Source organism: Protopterus annectens, chromosome 2.part2, assembly GCF_019279795.1.
Source record: "Protopterus annectens isolate FY-2018-M chromosome 2.part2, PAN1.0, whole genome shotgun sequence".
Lineage (NCBI taxonomy): Eukaryota > Metazoa > Chordata > Ceratodontiformes > Protopteridae > Protopterus > Protopterus annectens.
This window is the reverse complement of record NC_056730.1, coordinates 156334158-156357016: the sequence shown is the minus strand read 5'-3', so window position 1 is coordinate 156357016 and position 22859 is coordinate 156334158. Positions and strand designations below refer to the sequence as shown.

Here is a 22859-nt window from a genome sequence, read left to right as displayed (position 1 = left end):
TGACAGCACCTGAAATACATAATCCAAAAAAATGTAAAATGATTAACTTGCCAGATGTACAGAGATATCAAGTCATGAAGGTTGGTGGTGGGGTTGTGCAGGAGGGACAGGTTCCTGACTCAGAGACTCCCCAGACTCTGGAATAGACAGCTCATACATGTCAAGCAGAGCGCCTCTTTGGCCCTCTTCAAAAGGAACCTTGACAACTGGATGGGAAGAAAGGAAATTCACCCCGGGGATCACGTCAGTCACCCTGCTAGACAGGGGTCCAGGGAAGTAGATAGTGTGGGAAGAAATAGCCAGGTAATTGTTATGGCTAGGCTTGTATAGGCCCTAGGGCCGATAGCCTAGTACCAACCTATGAACCTACAGGGTAATGGGAAAAAGGGAAAAAATTGAGACCAAATCCTATAGAAAACGATGCACTTCAATTGGGAGGCAAGCTGAATTCTTGAAGAAATGGTAGGCCTCGGATTCAATAACCTACATGTTGAACCCAGACGAAAAAGCCAACATTGGATCATACCCATCAACAATCCATGCCCCTCCATTGCATCATCAAAATACAGGATCAAGTGATGCAGAATCAGTAAAAGTACCTGGCAACTGCTTATCTCACAGGAATGCAAACAAAAGGTCAAACTTAAATATAGTTCCAGTGAATAAACTAAAGTAAAAGCTACACATTTTAGAATCAGAAAGCCTACTTTACATGAGAAGAGCATGACTGTTGCAAAAATAAATGGTTAATAAGTAGTTAATAAATATGCAGTCCAGGAGACCATTTCGACCCTCGTCCAAATTCTCACTTGCCTCAAAGCACTGTCTGGTTAAGTGACTTGCTCAAAGTTATTGAGTAGGCAAAAAAAGGTGGAAAAATTCAAACCCTGTACCTTTGGCACAGGAAGCAAATCATTAGCAAGTCTGAGATTTATTCTTCTGTGCTAACTGCCAGACTGCATATTAATAGTAAACAAAACACCTATGCACTTTAAAGATTTTCAACAGCAATCTTTCTATGACATACACATTAGCGGAAAAAAGCTCCTCCTCAAGAAAGACAAGTAATTCTGGAAAGGCTCAACATACTAGACCTCAAAGAAGTCACTCATACAAGTATTTTCTATACATTATTATACTAGGTAACTCTTCCTTGAAGAAAATAGCTGTAAGCAAGAATGATTAAAACAAGCATTTTTGAGATGCTCTTAAGTATCACTTGAAATACATAAATAACTACAAACGCCTTTAAAAACAGAATTTGTGTGTCAACTTACCACTTTAGTATAAAGAATAATATTTTTCTCAAGCTTGTCCATACATATATGGCCCGCACTGATTCTTCTGCCTAGGAAGCACAAAAATGACACTACAAGTTAACAAAACCACAAAAGACTAAAGGTTCAATCAATCTAAATGTAATAAAAACAGCTGCGAATCAAAAACCGAACTACTACCAATACTTTCAAATAATTCAGTGGTACTTTTACTGTGCAGCAACAGCAACATAAGCAAAGAAAGCACAGTTCACAAAAACTATAACATGTATAACTATCTATAATGTTGACAGATTAACTGAAAGATTTGGAGTTAAATCCTGAACATGAATGGTTAAGCAGCTCTAGGAAAAGGAAATGGATCACACAGAAAATCATCTTTAAAAGAGGGCACTTTAATATTTTTTTTTTCTATTTTTATCCCCTCCACCCTTTGCAGGATCAAGTTCAATGGTTCCTCTGCCTGCACCCAAATGTGCTATTCATTCCACAATGACATAAGTTGGGAATCGCCAAATCAGCTTATTCTGTTCTCAGTGAATCAGATGGTAGGATGTGGGCCAGCTTACTAGTTCTGCAGGTCACCCTACCCTCTCCCTCAGTGAAGCCCACCCCTCCCCCTGAGGTGACTCTTCCAAGCTCAGTATATGCTGCTCTCTGAGAAGAAATATGCAAGCAGAATTTCCCTCAGTTTACTGTGCAATTTGCACATGGCAACATGGCCTAACTGGGCTCCAACCCATTATCACCAGTGTGGTGGGACAGAATCACCGACTTCCCTCCAGAAATGGAAAGCAGGCTATGGCCACTCACTCCTAGTCACCCAACACCTACAGGCACCCAAGTTGCTATATGAACCCAGGTCACCAGGAAAGTATTTAGGCATTCATCTCTCTATGCCACATAACTAGCACAATTGTATTCTAATACACTAATTACTTTTGTAATTCAGTAAAGTAAATTCTACTTATTTTAAAGCAGCTTAATACGCCTGGTTACATGTAGCAAAATACAGCCACTACTACCAAAAATGCTCTCTCTATACAAAATAGTAGGCATGAAAGCAGTCTCCTTGCCAGCTACCATCAATCAGGACCTCTGCAGTGGATTACTACGGAATTTCTACCTTAGGACCATCTCTCAGCACATCCAGCATATCCTTTTGCTCCCGTGTTGTCTCCTACTGGTAGTTGCTATGGAGTCCCTCATTAGGACTAATGTGCACCCACAGCCCCCATATAACTCAGTTTAGACCCCCTCAATTGAAACAGAGTGACAGCACCTGAAATACATAACCCAAAAAAATGTAAAATGATTAACTTGCCAGATGTACAGAGATATCAAGTCATGAAGGTTGGTGGTGGGGTTGTCCAAGGGTAGAAGGTGATAGATCCATTACAGGCAACCATCTGAAAGATCAATTGATATGGTGAGCACTAATAAATACTTTATGGGTATCTGATGCCAGATAAGCACACCATTTCATCCAAGCTCATTTCTCTTGACTTGGTGTAACCTCAAAGATGACTGCAGGAAAGCAGGGAGTGCAGATGGTTTGGAGGTTCCCCTCCATAATACCCAAAACCCTTTTAGTGCATTACAGCCTTCACAATCTATAACTAATCAAATTATCTCCATTTCTGGTGGGGCAAACAGCGATATCACCTAATCCATTTCATTTAATGTCTGTAAACACACCAAATAATGATATTTTGTGTCTTAATATCTATCTATATATCTATCTATATATATATATATATATATATATATATATATATATATATATATATACATACATATATATAGAGATAGATAGAATGAAGTCTGGTTTTGTACTCTACAGCTTATACTGTATTAAATGTACTAGATTAGCAACTATGTGCAAAGTACAGTTGTGTACACTTACCATAAATGTAGATGTTTGAGTGTATTCACTGTTGCAGTCATTACATTTGGGTAATCTGCTTGCAGGTTGCCCTCAGTCGGCCTGGTTAACAAAGTCTTGGGTCCTGCGTCAGTTGCTGTCCCTTCTTCCATGATGTCAGATCGTCAGAGGTATAAAACATGCAGCCAACGCCATTACATCAGTTTTTCTTGCCCCAGATGTCAGGTGCTCCCCTAATGGGGAGCAAATAAACATAAAAACACAAAGGTATACCTACAACAAAAAGCACACCAAAAAGGCTTTTAAGCACAGTAAAGGAAAGTAGAGGTATAGCCAGAAGAAGTTAGGGGGCTGGCGGGAGGGTAACCACGACTGCAACAGTGAATACACTCTAACATCTACATTTATGGTAAGTGTACACAATTGTACTATGTTCTTCGTGTTTCACTGTTGCAGTCATTACATTTGGGTAGACTCCAAAAGCTATGGTTGGGAGTTTATATAGCATTAGGGCCAGCTATAAGGCCCTGCAAGACAGCAGTGGCAAAGCCGGCTCTAGATTTAGAGAAAATTGGAAAATGATAAAGCTTGGTGAAAGTATGTACAGAACTCCAGGTAGCAGCTTCTAGGATGTCCCTGGTAGGAACACCTCTGAGAAAGGCTACAGAAGTAGATGCAGCCCTGGTGGAGTGAGATCTGATCCCCCGGGGGATAGGTTTTCCATGGTGCTTATAGCAGAAATGAATGCAATGGCTTATCCATTTAGAAATGGGTTTGTTTTGAAATAGCCTTCCCCTCTGCCCCTGCATCAAATGCTACCAGCAGTTGTTCAGATTTTCTTCGAAGTTTACTCCTGTCCAAGTAGAATCTAAGTTGTCTGTGCACATCCAAGGAATGCAGAAACTGTTCCCCTTTCTTCTGTGGATTGGAAAAGAAGGTTGGCAAATGAATGGACTGATTAAGAGCCACAGTGAATACCACCTTGGCCATGAAGGATGGATTGATCGTGAGTGACACCCTGTCCGCATGAAAGATGATGAAAGGCTCCACTGCCATAAGGGCCTGTAATTCAGATATCATTCTAGCTGAAGTGATTGCTAAAAGGAAAGCTGTTTTCCAAGAAATAAATTTTAAGTCTGCAGTAGCAGCTGGCTCGAAAGAAGGTAGAATGAGTTTCTCCAGTACAAAGTTAAGGTCCCAGGTAGGGGTTGGAGCTCTCCTGGGTGGTCTCAAGTTTTTGGCCCCTCTGTGGTACTGCTTGAGCAGTGGATGAGAGAAGAGGGGAGGTTCTGAGTTATAATGAGCTGAAATGGCTGAGGTGTGGATTTTAATGGAGGAAAAAGATAGGCCCTTGTGAAGCATCTCAGTTAAGTATTGCAAAATCTGAGATAAATTGGGCGCTGCTGTGCTTATCCCTTGAGATTGGTTCCAGGCACAGAATCTTTTCCATTTTTCAGCGTAAGATTTTCTAGTACTAGGCCTCCTTGCCTATAAGATGACATCCATCACAGGTTTGCTGAGGGATGATAAGGGTGAGTTTAAGTAATTAGCCAGGCTGCAAGGTTCAATGTTGGAAGCTGAGGATGCAGAATCTGGTTCTCCTGCTGAGACAGGAGGGAAATGGTCTAAGGCAGATGCCATGGAGATAACTGCGACACACTGTGCAGGAGGGGGTACCAGTGTTGGCACGGCCAGTCTGGAGCAATCAAGATCATCCTTGGTTTGTCCTGTTTGACTTTTAGTAGACTTTGGAAAGCAAAGGCAGCAGGGGGAAGGCACAGACTGATAGGTTTTTCCAGCTGAAGGACAGAGCATCCACTTTTCAGGCGTGTTTGTGGGGAGTCCTTGTGCAAAACTTGTCCAACTGGTAGTGCTGGGGGGAAGAAAATAGATCTATGCCTGGGCTCCCCCATTCGCTTGTCAACATGTTGAAAATCCTTGGTTCCAGTTTCCACTCGTGTGGGTCCATGAGGTTTCTGCTTAGTCCGTCTGCCAGTGTATTTAATTTTCCTGGCAAGAATTGAGCTTGTAGGTGCACTTGGTAGCTCAAGGCTGTGTTCCACAATGCCATAGCTAGTCTGCAGAGGGGGTAGGAATGTGTACCCCCCCTGCTTGTTTATGTACTACATAACCGTGGTGTTGTCCGTCTTTACCATTAGTTGTCCTGGAAGAATGTAGTCCTTGAAGGCTGTCAGAGCATTCTGAACAGCTAACATTTCTTTTTGATTGATATGTGGGTGCATTTGACTCGGGTTCCATTTGCCCTGAATGCACTTCCCTGCCAGGTGAGCCCCCCCCCCCCATGCATAGTCTGATGCATCTGTTGTTAGGGTTTGGGAGGCAGGGGGTAGTGTGAATGGTGGTCCCTTATTTTCATGGCAGGCCTCTGCCCACCAGAGGACCTCTAAGCGTAGGCAAAGCATGATAGGAATCATTGTTTCTAGGCTGTGAGAATGTGGACTCCACAGGCTTTTTAGATACCACTGTAGTTTCCTCATATGCAGTCTTGCATATGGAATTAGAAGAATGCAGGAGGCCATGAACCCCAAGGCTTCCAGTATTTGTCTTGCAGATAACAGGGTTTTTGTGGCCACTTGTTTGAAATAGGTTACCAAATGAATTTGCTTTTCTGGCATGAGGTAAGCCATCTGGGAAGTTGTATTCAAGTTTGCTTCCAGGAAAGTAATTTGTTGACAGGGTACCAGTTGTGATTTCTTTTCATTTATGGTGTACCCCAGACAAGTTAGAACCCTTTTTACAAAGGCCAGATGATTCAAAAGTATGCCCTGGCTTTCTGCCTGAATTAGACAATCGTCCAGGTATGGGCATATTTGAATACTTCTTTGCCTGCAAAATGCAATAACTGGAGCCAGGCACTCTGTGAATACCCTGGGCGCAGTAGACAAGCCAAAGGGCAGTGCAGAGAACTGATAACGCGTGTAGCCTGCTTTGAAGCATTGGTATCTTCTGCAAGATTCCCTGACTGGGATGTGCAGGTATGCTTCTTTTAAATCTAGTGTTGCCAACCAGGCATCTTTGCCTAGCATAGGAAGTAACTGAAGAGTCAGCATCTTGAATTTTGGAATCTCCAGAAAGCTGTTTAGAGATAAAGGTCCAGGATTGGACGCCATGGTTTGTCTGTTCTGGGTACCAGAAAAGGTCTGGAGTAGAAACCTTGCCCCTTTTCCTCTTCTGGTAACAGCTGAACAGCCCCCATGCTTAAGAGGAAAAGCACTTGTTTTTGAGCCTCTGCTCACTGATTTGGGGGCAGGTCCGGCCACCCATTTGGTGTTGGCAATGTGTGGAAATGAGATCTGTATCCCTGGGACACTACACTTAAAACCCATTTGTCCTGGGTTATGAGTTCCCAGTTCTTTGCATGAAGAGCAATTTTTCCCCCCAGGGGGGCGGTCAGAAGATAAGTGCTTGGGAATTTTAAAAGGAAATCACTGAGACTGTTTACCAAAGGGGGGGGGTGTCCTGTTATTCCAGATTTGGAAGTGGAGGCCCCCCACTGCTTAGCTCTGAGAGTCCCCTGGGACTGAAACCTGGGGTTTTTGCTGTGTCTGGGTTTGGGTTGAGAAGACCTGGAAGGGACTGGAAAGGACCAATTCTTAGTAGGCCAGTGCCTACTAAATCTAACAGGTTGCACTTGTAAAAATCTAACAGTTTGCATAGATTTAGCTTTATCTTCCATCTTTTTAAGAACTTCTTCAGCCTTGTTGCCGAACAGGTGGTCCTGATTTAAAGGAGCATCCAACAATTTAGCTTTAACATGATCAGGCAAAGATTGCTCCTTAAGCCAAGCATGCCTTCTAAGCACAGACCCAGTAACAGTAGCCCTGCAAGAGGCCTCTAAAGAATCAAAACCACATTGTAAAGTATGTTTTCCAACTTGTTCTGCAGAATGCATTAAGTCCTGTAAATCTTTATTTTCCACACAGTCAGGAATCAACATCATTTTCTGTTTAAGAAGTCCAATGACATGTTGCTGATATTTTAACATATGAAATTGGCAGTTTAAAGCTCTGACTGACAAGGTTGCTGAAATATAAACCTGTTTACCCCATCTATCTAGCGCCCTGGAGTCTCTATCAAAAGGGGTAGGATTTTTAGCAGTACAAGCCTTAATGCCCTTGGGCCCCCTGAGAAACAGTCTCTGGATCTGCAGCAAGATTTTTGAAAAGGAACTTGTGGGACTCGGGAACCCTGTAGTATCTGTCAGGTTTACTAGGAGCAGGAGGCAAGGAATCAGGGGCCAAATTGGATTCTGAGAAATCATCAACAACGTCTAGTACAAGAGGTATAGCCAAAGGCCTATGCTGAAGTAGAAGAAGAAAATCCCTAAGCCTCTTTTTTGAATCAGAAAATTCATGGCTTTCCCAGTGAAAATGTCCCTTGAAGTATGTAAGGTTTCCCCAAAAGAAAAATCCTCAGGACGGGAAGCAGAGGGAATAGAATCCTCTGCATCAAAATCTTCATAATCCAGGTCATCAGAAGAGTCAGAAGAAACAGAATCCTGATCAGAAGATTCATAATCAAGCTCGGCCCTAGGCCTCTTGGAGGGGGGGGGGGGGAGTTGACTACCCCTGATTAGAGTTATTAGATCTTCAGCCATTTTTATTATTTGTTTTTTACGCATAGGGGCCTGAGCATGTGGCCTAGGCATCGTTTTTAGACATGGATCGTGATTTAGGCGTTAGTAATGAAGGAGGTGTCAATTTAATATGCAAGTCTGTAGGCCTGAATACACCCTCAGAAGCCGGTGCCTGCACAGCGGCTCTGGACCCATCCAAGGTAGAGACATCCGTGGGTTCCCACAGTTGAAGTATCTCGCAGCATACTCCCAATGTGTCTCAGTAGAGGCCTGCGAATCAGAAGTAGCGGTTATCAGGGGCTGCAAAAGCGACTCACTGAGTACCAGTGAACTGGTGACTGGCTTAGGAGAAGCGTTGTCGGCAGTTTTGGACCTCGGCAGCCTGTCTCTGTCTTTATCTTTGCATTTTTGAAATCCCGATAGTCGGATGGCTAACCGACGACATTTCTGGATAATTAAAACAAAAAACTGAAATATTTAGAGGCAAAAATATACCGATGATGAATAGTGCACTGATTAAATAAAGCACAAAACCAACAGCAAGGTACGTCGTGGTCAGGGCCTAGGCAAGGAATACAGTACGAATGAAAATCTTTATGAAGTATTTGCTTTCCACAAGTAATGCAATTATTAACTTTTACTGACATCGGTAAGGAGCAAGAAAAAGTTTCCCCAACAGGGTACTTAGCTTTAAGTTGAAGACTTCGGTTCTGAAACTCGAAAACGAAAATTTCAGGAGTCGGCTGACCGGCACTCGCAAACTGCTTCTGCTTCGGGAACTGCACGGCAAGAAAGACTGATGTAATGGCATCGGCTGTATGTTTCATACCCCTGACGACCTGACATCATGGAATAAGGGAGAGCAACCGACACAGGACGCAAGCAGATTACCCAAATGTAATGACTGCAACAGTGAAACACAAAGAACATCTATTTTAAAATGTACACATGTCTACACCTTCCAGAAACACATTTGTAACTAAAACTGGTTTAATACCTTGTAAATGTTTCACTGCATGTTCACAAGCTCTGTACACTTTTATTTTTATGGCTATTAAACTTAAGTTATAAATTGCCTTTCCCTATTTGGTCCAAATCGTGACTGAAAAGGCTCACAGATCAGTTTACTTAATTAACAAAAGAAAGAGGATGGATGGACAGGAGCAGTCATATTTATTTCTGTACTTTTCAGAAACAGGGATTCTATGAAACACCTGTAAACTGCATAGTGCATGCTTTACTTTGGAGCCCTTCGCATTAAGTCACACCTGGTAAGAAATCCAAATGGTCTCCACTCATCTCCCAGAGAGAAGGAGCTTGAGTGGCCAAGTCCTTAATCACTGTGGAGCTACAGAGGGTCTGACTACTAGAATCACAGTTCAAGCACTACCGAATTAAAAATGAAGTACCCTTGTGCTGACAAGCATCTGAAAGGGCTCAGTTTTGAAACAAGGACTGGAAACAGGCAAGATCCTGACAGAGGGTCACCAAACATATTAAAAAATAGACAACTGCGCAATGAGTAAAATGATTAACAATCCATTTGCACAGTGTTTGCTTAGCCACGGTTATGCCCTTCGTAACCTGGAACAAAGGAAACAAACATATATCCCAGTTACCTGAAGCCACTGAACTGTTGCAAATTAAACTGAGCTAGCAGTCTATGTCATCCCCACTCAAATTAGACAGCTTCTACAGCCTCCACATGGATAAGACATCAATTTCTCTTTAGTCGCGGAAGAGCTCACAGCTTGAGGTCATATTAACGGCAGCATCAAATAGGAAGATTTTGGACAATACCTGCCTTGTACTCCTTTAAATTTTCTCCTTGCTGCATGTCTTGACTATAATCACACAGCAAGCCATCCTGCTAGCCCCACTGTGCTTGCTACCTTCCAATGGTGACATACTTTAAGTGCCAAATTAGGCCTCAGGCTTTTCATAGTTTCTGCTCCAGGCAACCACACTGAAATGTTGGTATTCTATGGTGTCCCATACCTCTCAACCTGTTAACGCAAGAAATCAGGACAAAGCCTAAAATAATGGGGGAGAGGCCAAAAATAGAGACAGATTTTAAACATTGCTCTTGCAAATTTACAAAATTGCTAGAACAGGATTTGTGTTAGCATGCTTTTTCTGAAGGCTATGAAATCTTAAACTGGAATGAATGTCATTTGTCGACTTCTGTACTCAATAATTTGCCAGAAAACCACAGATTTTATGCAGAACAGACCAAAAATATGAGGCAAAAACCTGGACATTCCATGAAAATCTAGACAACTAAGAGGGATGTGTACTCAGCTGTAGTTTATTCCAAATTTTAGAAGCTTAATGAATGTCACTTTTTTCTGTAAAGATTAAGCAACAAGTACAGGAGAGTATGTTGGCTTTGTCAATGTTTACTCAAGCATCAGTTTTCAAGCAAATCAACATAAATTATGACTTTACATACTAAACACAGGTCCCCTTCTAAGATGTTTGCAGGAACAGGCATAGTCCCTGCAGTCCACCACAACAGTTTATGTTTTCCAGACCTGCTATCTTCTTCGTTAATAATCATTAAATTTTCTCAACCTATATGAAGTGGCTTTTTAGGTTGCAGATTACAGCATTACATTCTATAATTGTCATTCGTGATTCATAAAGGAGTAGAATAAAGTACAGTTTTGTACCTACCATAAATGTAGATGTTCGAGGATCTACATTGCTGCAGTCATAACCTGTGGGTAGTCCGCTGTCCTCGGTCGGCCCGAATGCCAAAGAGCTGGGCTGGCGTCGGTCATTGTCGCCTAGAGCTGACGTCAGTATGTAGTAGTACTTAAGCGCATGACCGACGCCATATCCTCAGTCTTTTTTGCCCCAGATGTCAGAAGGCCTAAGAAGGAAAGAAGGCCAGAGCTAAAATAGTAAAAGCCTAACAACTACCAGTGTGGAAATAAAGATTATCCCAAAAAACACAGCAACCACAAATTATAGAGGGGAAGGAGGGAGGGATAATTGGACTGCAGCAATGTAGATCCTCGAACATCTACATTTATGGTAGGTACAAAACTGTACTATGTTCTTATCTCACATTGCTGCAGTCATAACCTGTGGGTAGAATCCCAAAGCAAAGGAAAAGGGAGGCTGGCAAACTAAATAGCATTAGGAGCTGCTAACATGCCCTGTAAAACTGCAGTGGCAAACCCAGCCCTGGACTTGGAATACAGAGGGAGATGGTAATGCTTAGTAAAAGTGTGTACTGAACTCCAAGTAGCTGCCTCCAAAATATCCTTAGTAGCTACCCCCCTCAAAAAAGCAGTAGATGTGGCAGTAGCCCTGGTAGAATGAGGTCTGATCCCAGCAGGAACCTCCTTCCCATGATGAGAATAACAAAAAGCAATACATTGACCAATCCACTTAGAAATGGTTTGCTTTGAAACAGATTTCCCTTGTGAACCCAAAGCAAAGGAAACAAATAACTGTTGAGTCTGTCTGAACTCCTTAGTCCTGCTCAAATAATAACGTAGCTGCCTGTGGACATCCAAAGAATGCAAGACTTTTTCCCCTTTATTTTGGGGATCAGCATAAAAAGTAGGCAAATGAATAGACTGGTTCAAGGCCACATTAGAAATCACTTTAGGCATAAAAGTAGGGTTAGTTCGCAAAGAAACTCTATCTTTATGGAAAATCAGAAAGGGTTCAACTGCCATGAGTGCCTGCAATTCAGATACCCTCCTAGCAGAAGTAATGGCCAACAAAAAAGCAGTCTTCCAAGACAGACATAGCTGCAGGTTCAAAAGGAGGTAAAGTAAGCTTCTCTAACACAAAATTGAGATCCCAGGAAGGAGTAGGAGCTCGGGATCTTATATTCTTTGCCCCTCTAAGAAACTGTTTGAACAAAGGGTGAGAAAATAAAGGAGGGTCACAATCATAGTGAGCAGAAATGGCTGCAGCATGAACCTTCACAGAAGAGAATGACAAACCCTTGTCCAGTAATTCAGTAAGATACTGTAGTGCAAAACTCAAATTAGACACTGAAACATCAAAGCCCTTTGCTGTGCTCCAAAGAAAAAAATCTCTTCCATTTATCAGCATAAACTTTTCTAGTACTAGGCCGCCTGGCTTCCAAAATGACATCTAAAACCTGTTGAGGAAGCTGAGACCCCACTGGCTCCATTACAGAATACGCCAGGCTGTTAGATGCAGGGACTGCACCCGAACATTGAGAAAATGATTGTTTGACTGGGATAACAAATGAGGAACCTGTGGCAAAAGCCAAGGAGGCTCCTGAATTAAACTCCTCAGCAGAGGATACCAATGCTGACGTGGCCAATCTGGTGCTATTAGAATCATGCAAGGCTTGTCCCTCCTGACTTTCAAGAGTACTTTGGGAAGAAGAGGCAGAGGGGGGAAAGCATAAACGTGAAGGTTGTTCCAACTGAAAGATAGAGCATCCACTTTCCAAGCATTTGGATGGAACATCTTTGTGCAAAATTTTGGCAGTTGGAAATTCAGTGGAGAAGCGAACAGATCTATGTCTGGAGCTCCCCAAGCCACGGTTAACTGTTTGAATACCTGAGGGTCCAGTCTCCACTCGTGGGGATCCACAATTTGTCTGCTCAATACATCTGCTAGGGAGTTCTGTGCTCCTGGCAGAAACCGTGCTTGAAGATTGATATGCAAACTCAGAGCAGTCTCCCATAAAATCATTGCTTGTCTGCAAAGAGGGTAGGAATGGGTTCCCCCCTGCTTGTTGATGTACCACATGACTGTTGTGTTGTCTGTTTGAATCAACACCTGTCCCGGCTGAAGTAGGTCCTTGAAGGCCATCAAGGCAAATTGGACTGCTAACATGTTGATATGCAAATGTTGTAGTTTGGGAGGCCATATGTCCTGAATCCATTTCCCATTGAAGTGTGCTCCCCAAGCCAAGTCCGAGGCATCCATCGTTAGGATCTGACTTGCCTCTGGTCGGATCACAGAGAGTCCCTTGTTTAGGTGACATTCCTGAGCCCACCACAAGAATTCCTTCTGGATGCAAGGTATAATCCGAATGACTGTGTCCAATCCGTGGCAGTGTTGAGTCCACACACTTTTGAGATACCATTGTAGCTTCCTCATATGCAGTTTGGCATTGGGAAGTACTAGAATGCAAGATGCCATGAACCCCAAGGCTTGAAGGACTGTCCTTGCAGTCAGCCTGGACATTACTGATAACTCCTGGAAGTATAGATGAAGAGTTCTTTGTTTGTCCGGGGTCAGAAATGCCATCTGAGAAGCTGTATTCAGTCTGACACCCAGAAAGCACATGTCCTGAGAGGGCACTAGACTGGACTTTATTTCGTTCACAGAATACCCTAGGCACCTTAAAACTGCCATTACATACTGGAGATGTTGTAGTAACTTGTCTTTGTTTTGAGCAAGAATAAGGCAATCATCCAGATAAGGATAAATTTGTATTCCTCTCTGTCTGAAGAAAGCAATTACAGGAGCCAGAACTTTTGTGAATACTCTGGGCGCAGTAGATAAACCAAAGGGCAATGCAGAGAACTGATAATGAGAAGTACCAGCCCGAAACCTCAGGAATCTCCTGCAGCCGGGCCCGATAGGGATGTGAAGATAGGCCTCTGAGATCCAGGGTTACCATCCAGTGATCTTTACCTAGCATAGGCAGAAGTTGTTGTAATGTTAACATCTTGAACTTTGGAATGTCTAGGTAGGTATTGAGAATGGACAAATCCAGAATTGGCCTCCAAGTGTTTCCTTTCTTTGGCACTAGGAACAGACGGGAATAAAAACCTAGGCCTACTTCTGACGGAGGGACCACCTGAATTGCCCCCATCTGCAAAAGTAACGAGAATTGCTCCTGAGAAGTAATGTATGTATGACGAGTAATATGGATTTGGAAAATATTGACAAAAGTATGGGGAAGGAGAAGTCATGTCTCATTCTCAAATACAATGAGAAAGCCACTGTAATTGCAACATCAGTACGGGAAGTTTGGAACTATTGTTTGGATAATGCTACTAAGGATATTATTGGGAAAACACCTAGGATTGTGTTTAGTAAAGGTGAAAATTTAAAAACAATTTTGGAGAAAGTACCTAGAGTTAGGAAATCTAAAATGTCTAAGTGTGGTAATTGTAGACATTGTAGGTTTATCAGTGAGGGTACACATTTAGTTATAAAAGGATTTGACCGCACAATACCCTGCCCAGGCTTGTGTAATTGTAATACAAAGAATTTAGTATATGTAGCTTCATGTATTACATGTGACGATTCTACGGGGATGACCACCGTGACTGCGTGATCGAATAAGTGAGCATATCGTAGTATAAAAATAAAGATCTACACAATGCCCTGTTTTACACAGTTGTCAATGTAAGGTATTCAAAAAATTCTTGTTTTTGTTATAGATAGAATCTATGAAGATCAAGGTGATGTAGGTAACAAGGTGGCCTTATTAGAAGTTGAATGGCAGGTGAGGCTCAATGCCACGAGGTTTCCTGGCATTAATGATTATATATCTATCAAACCAGTCTTAAAACAAAAAGCAAGTTGTATATAATTAAATGGGAAATTGTATTATGTTGCATGCATTGCATTGTTCACAACGTTATTTATTCAAAGTTTATAAGATGATACATATATTCATATGTTTTTAACTATTATAATGATTATTTGGTTTGTGATTAGGGGGCAAATTATGTGTAGAATGTTTGTTACTTATTTTTTAGTGGTTTTGTCTTTGTATTCATTTTCATTTTTACAAAGTAGGTATGGTCTTTTTAAATAGGCTGAAGCAGTGTTTTGGCTCATTGGTGCCTTTAAATGTGATGTCATTAATTATTATGTCTTAATTGTTATATATATATGTTACTTGTTGAGTACTAACCGACTCTGATGATGCCTTTTTAGGTGAAAGCGCTTAGTCGGTGGATGTTTCATTATTAAATACTCCTGGTTGTTCATTGCTGGTCCTGGTATTCTGTTCTACAGTTGTTGCCTTTTGTGTTTCCTGATTTTAGTGCAGTGCCCTTTTGTGGGGTTGCTTATCCTGGTTATTCTTTCTTGTGTGTGGCGACACTGTTTTCAGGATTTTGGGGCTCAACGAGGACTATGGAGATTGCTTTAAAGGAACTGTCTCCAGCTGTTCACAAGCTTTTAAAGACCTATGAGAAAGATAGCGGTAAGGATGGAGACACAGTGAGTGTCAGTCCCACTGACACACAAGTAGAACTATTCACTCTCCATTCCCCAGTCAATACGGCCAATTCTATTCCACCAGGGCAAAACTGCAATATTTCAGATTCTTTTGCTGATGTTGTTTCCAAATCGAAGGAAACAATGGGTTTTTGTTTGTCCGGTGTTTCGGCTGCTCGGGGAGTTCCGGATTCTGGTGTGCCTGTTCTTGGGACCAATCGGAGGGAGTCTTGTGGTGCTAGTGCCACTTCAACCAATCGGGGTCGACCTGCCAGACGTGCACTGTCGGGTGAAGCGCCGAGTGGAAGGCGAGGACATGATTTGCAGTCATGGTTGGAGGCACCGGTATTTTCTGTTGATGACAATGGTTTTTTTCACTCGGACTTGCAGTCAGCGAGTTTTTGTGGCCTGGAAGAGCAGATTACAAGGTATGACAAGCTCTGTGTCAAGTATAGGGCACTGCAACTTGACAATTTGTTTCTGGAGCAATCTAAGGCACTAAAACAAGTGCCTAAGGGGCTCCGGTTGTGGAAGTTACCGATGGGCATTGAGGAAGGTAGCGGAGCCTTCTCTGACCTGATAACCCTGTTCGATAAAACGGGGTTAGAAATGTTAGATATTATCATCAAGAACAATGGGGTTAGATTAGCAGCATTGTGGAGTGATATTTGTAAATTACATGATAGTATCACTTCTGACTTGATATTCTTTCAATATGAGGCAAAATTTCAAAGGGTTCTTAGGAACTTTGAAGTATTTGTGACTAAAAATAAGGCCTTGAAACAAAAAAAAGTTAACAAGGGACAGAATTGATTATCAAAATCACACTGCTTACCCTCCAGGTAACAAATTGCAACATAACCGTGTTGGTAACCAATTTTTTCAAGGGGAGGGGGGGCAGGTGAGATTGGTTTCTGGCAATGCAAGTGCATCTGAGATGGCAAAAACTGGATTGCAGGATATTGTTTTTGAAGAGGAAGTTTTTTTGGAGCAGGTACCGGGACCTCGCAGGTCGGAGAGACTAAGGAACAAAGATCAGAGATCCACGAGGGTGGACAGATTTATGGAGGGCAGCCAAAGAGGCTACCAATTGAGGAGATTTTAGTGACTTCCACTAATTTAAATAACTGTTGTAATATTGTACGCGTTGAGCCAAAGCCTGCTGATATTTTAACGTGTGTTAACAATGGGGGGAGGGGGTGCTTTTTGCAATGAATGCATGGCATTACAGGATGCTGTTATTTGTAACAACAACAACCATTTAGTTGAACTTAATGATTGCAATGTGGATAATTTTGAAGTTACAAGTAATTTACATGAACAAGTATCACTTTTTTGTGTTAGTGACAATATTTGTAACAAACACGAAGATATTGCTGGTTACACAAGTGTTAGCTCGACAGGTTCATGTGCCGAGTGTAAAATTATTAAACAGCAAGGTTTTTTTTATTTACAGTTACACTGACATGGTAGTAGGGGATGTGCATTTTCAATTGTTTACTAAAGGAACTAGTTTTGTACCCAGTTTTAGACTAGATGTATCCCAGGTTTTGATTAACATTAAACTGTTCATGAGGAGATTAAACCTGGAGATGTATTTTCATGATAAAAAGGACATTTCTTCATTGAGTTGTAACAATCATGGTTCTAATGTAAGAAGGAAAAGTACATTCATACCACCTAGCAACAATGAAATTTCAGTTTTGGAAAGACTTATGGAGTTTGAGGTTAGAAGAATATGTAGTAGGAGGGATACTAGTTCTGATAACCTTACCCCTATTGAGAGGGGGGTCCTTAAAGAACTCAAATCATCGAACAGTATTAGATGTATGAGACCAGATAAAGGTGGGGGAATGGTTTTGATGAACCAAATTGATTATTCTACATCCATGATGGGTTTGCTCGAAGATTGTAGTATATATAACAAGGGTATCGGTAAATGAAATGAATGTGGCCTACAGAAGAATTGACTTGTATTTGTTAGATGCTCTATTTCAAGGTGAGATTACAGAATCAGAATTTGATTTTCTTTCAGTTAAACATCCTGTTACCCCAAGCATCTTTGGTATACCGAAAGTGCACAAGGGGTTAGAACGGCTACAATTCAGGCCAATTGTATCAGCTAGGGGCTCCAAGACTGAGCCCCTTGCAGCCTTTGTTGATGAAGTTTGTAAAACTACCACTAGTGATGTAGTTCACATCATCAAGGATTCGTGGCACTGTCTGGAGAGGCTGAAGGCTATAGGCAAGTGTAATAGGACTTTTTGTTTTTTAACAATTGATGTTGTTAATTTGTTTTCGGTCATTCCACATAGTGAGGGCATGGAAATGTTTCGTGAAAGTTTATTGCTTAGTCCTAGTTTTGATAAAAGTAAGATCAACCTCACATGTGATTTGATGGAAACTATTTTGAAAAATAACTTCATCAAATTTGAAGGTGAAATGTATCAGCAGTGTTCTGGAGTACCCATGGGTGCACGTTGTGCACCAGTTTTTGCAAACCTTGTACTATTGGCATGGGAGAGAGCTTGTATTTTTCAATCAAGATTTTGGGTGAAAGTAGTGCTCTACAACAGGTTTCTTGATGATTTACTTATCTTGTGGGATGGGGACGAGAGTAGTGTTAATGAGTTTGTTGAATATCTAAACTCTTCCACAAGTTTTTTGAAATTTACCTATGCATGTAGTGTTGACAAAGTGAATTATCTGGATTTGACTATTTTCAAGGATGGTGACGGGTTGGCTAGTACATTATATAGGAAAGACAGTTATTCCAATTCCCTTTACATTATTCAGTTGCCACCCCATTACCAAAAAGAGAGGTGGCGAAAGGACAAATGGTACGGCTATCTAGGCTAATTAGTGATGATACCCTATTCAAACAGGAAATGTATAAACTTGTAGGTATGTTAATGGATAGGGGGTATCCACTTAAACAATTATTGAAGGTGAAAAAGGAAGTGGTTAGGAAAAGGAATACTGTTTTTTTACTATATTGAGAAGTAATGTATGTATGACAAGTAATATGGATTTGGAAAATATTGACAAAAGTATGGGGAAGGAGAAGTCATGTCTCATTCTCAAATACAATGAGAAAGCCACTGTAATTGCAACATCAGCAGGAAGTTTGGAACCATTGTTTGGATAATGCTATTAAGGACATTATTGGAAAAACACCTAGGATTGTGTTTAGTAAAGGTGAAAATTTAAAAACTATCATGGAGAAAGTACCTAGAGTTAGGAAATCTAAAATGTCTAAGTGTGGTAATTGTAGACATTGTAGGTTTATCAGTGAGGGTACACATTTAGTTATAAAAGGATTTGACCGCACAATACCCTGCCCAGGCTTGTGTAATTGTAATACAAAGAATTTAGTATATGTAGCTTCATGTATTACATGTGACGCATTCTACGTGGGGATGACCACACGTAGACTGCGTGATCGAATAAGTGAGCATATACGTAGTATAAAAAATAAAGATCTACACAATGCCCTGTTTTTACACAGTTGTCAATGTAAGGTATTCAAAAAATTCTTGTTTTTTGTTATAGATAGAATCTATGAAGATCAAGGGGGTGATGTAGGTAACAAGGTGGCCTTATTAGAAGTTGAATGGCAGGTGAGGCTCAATGCCACGAGGTTTCCTGGCATTAATGATTATATATCTATCAAACCAGTCTTAAAACAAAAAGCAAGTTGTATATAATTAAATGGGAAATTGTATTATGTTGCATGCATTGCATTGTTCACAACGTTATTTATTCAAAGTTTATAAGATGATACATATATTCATATGTTTTTAACTATTATAATGATTATTTGGTTTGTGATTAGGGGCAAATTATGTGTAGAATGTTTGTTACTTATTTTTTAGTGGTTTTGTCTTTGTATTCATTTTCATTTTTACAAAGTAGGTATGGTCTTTCTAAATAGGCTGAAGCAGTGTTTTGGCTCAATGGTGCATTTAAATGTGATGTCATTAATTATTATGTCTTAATTGTTATATATATATGTTGCTTGTTGAGTACTAACCGACTCTGATGATGCCTTTTTAGGTGAAAGCGCTTAGTCGGTGGATGTTTCATTATTAAATACTCCTGGTTGTTCATTGCTGGTCCTGGTATTCTGTTCTACATTTGTTGCCTTTTGTGTTTCCTGATTTTAGTGCAGTGCCCTTTTGTGGGGTTGCTTATCCTGGTTATTCATACTGGAGATGTTGTAGTAACTTGTCTTTGTTTTGAGCAAGAATCAGGCAATCGTCCAGATAAGGATAAATTTGTATTCCTCTCTGTCTGAAGAAAGCAATTACAGGAGCCAGAACTTTTGTGAATACTCTGGGCGCAGTAGATAAACCAAAGGGCAATGCAGAGAACTGATAATGAGAAGTACCAGCCCGAAACCTCAGGAATCTCCTGCAGCCGGGCCTGATAGGGATGTGAAGATAGGCCTCTTTGAGATCCAGGGTTACCATCCAGTGATCTTTGCCTAGCATAGGCAGAAGTTGTTGTAATGTTAACATCTTGAACTTTGGAATGTCTAGGTAGGTATTGAGAATGGACAAATCCAGAATTGGCCTCCAAGTGTTTCCTTTCTTTGGCATAGGAACAGACGGGAATAAAAACCTAGGCCTACTTCTGACGGAGGGACCACCTGAATTGCCCCCATCTGCAAAAGTAACGAATTGCTCCTGAGCCTCCATCCTTTGTTGAGGAGGCACATCCGCATGCCTTTGAAAGGAGGAAAAGTGTGAAAATAAAACTTGTAACCGTGATTTATTATATCCAACACCCATTTGTCCTGGGTGACCAAATGCCAGTTTTGCTTGAAAAGTCCCAACTTCCCTCCTAGAGGAGCTGCCAGTAAAGAAGGGTCTGGCAGCGGAAGACACAGGTCATTGGGTCTGTTTACGAAAGGGCTGACCCCTGCCCTCACCAGAAGACTGTGCAGGAGAACTCCAAGTCCTAGGTCTAAAAGAACCCTGAGCGTGAGCTCTGCCTCTACCACGTCTAGACTTGCCCTTAGACTGATAATCCGAAGGATAAGACCATCCTCTAGCAGGCCAATTCCTACTAAACTTAGGAGGATGCACCTGCATAAAATCCTTGACCGTCTGCATAGACTTAGCCTTATCTTCCATCTTTTTCAAAACTGATTCCACAGGAGGACCAAAAAGTACTTCAGATTGAAGAGGAGCATCCAAAATCCGAGCCTTAACATGCTCTGACAAATTTTGATCCTTAAGCCAGGCATGTCTACGAATAACTGAACCTGTAGCAGCCACCCTGGATGAAGCCTGAAGAGCATCGAAACCACACTGCAAAGAATGCTTGCCAACTTGATCTGATGCATGAACCAACTCCTGGAGCTCCTTACACTCTATACCCTCAGATAAAGCATCCACCTTAGATTTCAATTGACCTAACAAAAAGTTCTGATACTTCAGCATATGAAATTGGCAATTCAAAGCCCTCATAGCTAACGTAGAGGAGGTGTACACTTTTTTCCCCCACCTATCTAAAGCTCTAGAATCTTTATCCAAAGGAACTGGATTCTTAGTCACAGAAACCCTAATACCCTTAGGACCTTGAATAATATTTTCTAGATCAGCTCTAGGACTCTTGTACAAATACTTATGTGCTTCTGGAACTCTGTAATATCTGTCCGGCTTAACAGGGGCAGGAGGCAAAGAATCAGGATTAAGGGAAGATTCAGAAAAAACATCCTGAACAACATCTAAGACAGGAGGAATAGCCAAGGGCCTATGTTGTGGCAGAAACAAAAATTCCCTAAGCCTTTTCCGAGAATCTGAAAAATCCTGACCTTCCCACTTAAAATGTTCCCTCATGGAATGTAAAGTCTCAGAAAAAGAAAAATCCTCTGGAGGAGAAGCAGAAGGACAGGAGTCCTCTGCATCCGAATCTGAATAAGAAGGGAATTCCTGAATTTCTTCAGCTGAGGAATCAGAGTAGTCTGAGGAATGATCCATTCCCTCTAAATCTGCCTCCACCCTAGGCCTCTTCTCTGGGGGGGGGGCACAGAACCCCTGATCAAAGTAATCAAGTCCTCCGCTATTTTTAACATATGCTTTTTAGGAACAGGGGCTGGAGAGCTAGAACTATGACCAGGGCCAACCAGACAAGGTTTGGCCTTAGCATGGCCTTTAGCTACTAAAGTAGAAGGCCTAATAACCTTCTGTAAGGATGGAACTACAGACACCTGAGAAGCACCTTCAGCCGGGCCTAACTCCTGAGAGGCCAACTCCTGTAAAAGTAAAGGTTCCCCCTGGGATTCAGCCGAACCCTCGGCAGGATCCACAGATTCAACCGGAGGCTCAGTAGAACCGGCGTCCGCAATGGACGACTCGTCCGGTTTAGACTTCAAAGATCTGTCTTTACGCTTTTTAGCGGTAGCGGGCATCGGGGGATCCGACGGCATGTTATAGTTACACCTTTTACCGAAAACAAGCCTGGCACAGTCTAATCTACGTTTAATGGTGCGCTTATTAAATCTAGCACAAAAGCGACACCCGACTACGTCGTGCCCAGGCCCCAAGCAAGGAATACAGAAAGAATGATAATCCCTATGAGGTATCTGTTTCCCACAAGAAATGCAATTATTAACTTTTTCTGACATCCGGATAATTGAGGCATGAAAAGATAAAGATTTCCAACTTGGTCTTCGGTCTGAAACTCGATAAATGAAAATTTCAGAACGCCGAACGGCACTTGCAAACGGTGCTTCTGCTTCGGACCACGCGGCAAGAAATACTGAGGATATGGCGTCGGTCATGCGCTTAAGTACTACTACATACTGACGTCAGCTCTAGGCGACAATGACCAACGCCAGCCCAGCTCTTTGGTATTCGGGCCGACCGAGGACAGCGGACTACCCACAGGTTATGACTGCAGCAATGTGAGACGAAGAACATCTTACTGTGATCAACAGGTTATGTCTCTGCATATGATATGTGGCACAAGACTAAGCCTTCCTGAATCTGTCTACAGTACATTAACCATAGACAATAAATCAAGGTTTGATTCTTACTAACCTTTAGCTTATCTCCACTAACTTTGAAATCAAAGTATATCTTTTTATCTAGACTCTGACACCATCATTAGCAGCACTGAGATGAAATGTTGTTATTGCACAAAGTAATGACTTCATATAAAATTCCTTGAAGTATTTGTAATTTTGCAGCCTTAATTAAAATAGTTATATTCAACAGTTTATAGTCACCAGTGTACTTTGCCAGCTATGATTCTCCACCTATATCTATATTCAAAGGGAGAGACCAAACAAGAAGGATCCCAACAAAGAGCTCTGAGGGACTCCACAGGACACCTCAGTAAGCTTAGCTAGATATATCTTGCTTTCTCTTTAGTGGTTTTCTTTCCAATTGCTTTACCAAATGATAGTGTCAAATGCCTTGTAAGAGAAAATTATGTGCATACATGGTCAGTCTCTCATCCACTGATGATGCTGCACCTTAAAAAAATACCACACTAACAGCATACCTTTTTTTAAAGAAGCATCTTTATTAAATTATCACTTTTGACATAGGCAATCATACATTTACATTAATGAAAACAAACCATACGGACATCATTTTAGTTGCAAACATTATACATCACTTATAATCTATCCAGTCACTGTCAGTCAAACATTACATCACTCATTGAAATCCCACCTTCTTTTAAACCTCATTCCTCATCTGCATGTACTATTCCCACAATTTCCATTTTTCCTATGTAATTTGCGCCTACCCTTTTCTAAAAATCCCATTTCCAATCATGTTATCTCTGCTTCTATATTCACGGCTTCAACTAAAGTTGGGCTAGACTTTGATTTCCATTTCCTAGCAACTGCTTTGTTGACAGCCACCACAATTAGATTCAGCAAGGTTCTGCATCACAC

The 22859-nt window shown here is 41.4% G+C and overlaps 1 protein-coding gene across 1 annotated transcript in view; it reads right to left on the bottom strand.

Moving 5' to 3' along the window:
* IPO11 (importin 11) overlaps positions 1 to 22859 on the bottom strand; it is a gene marked incomplete in the record, with an annotated part of 3749854 nt that overhangs the window by 2982862 nt on the left and 744133 nt on the right. The window contains 1 exon segment of the mRNA XM_044063824.1: positions 1278 to 1348. Within this exon segment, the coding sequence (XP_043919759.1) occupies positions 1278 to 1348 (71 nt within the window).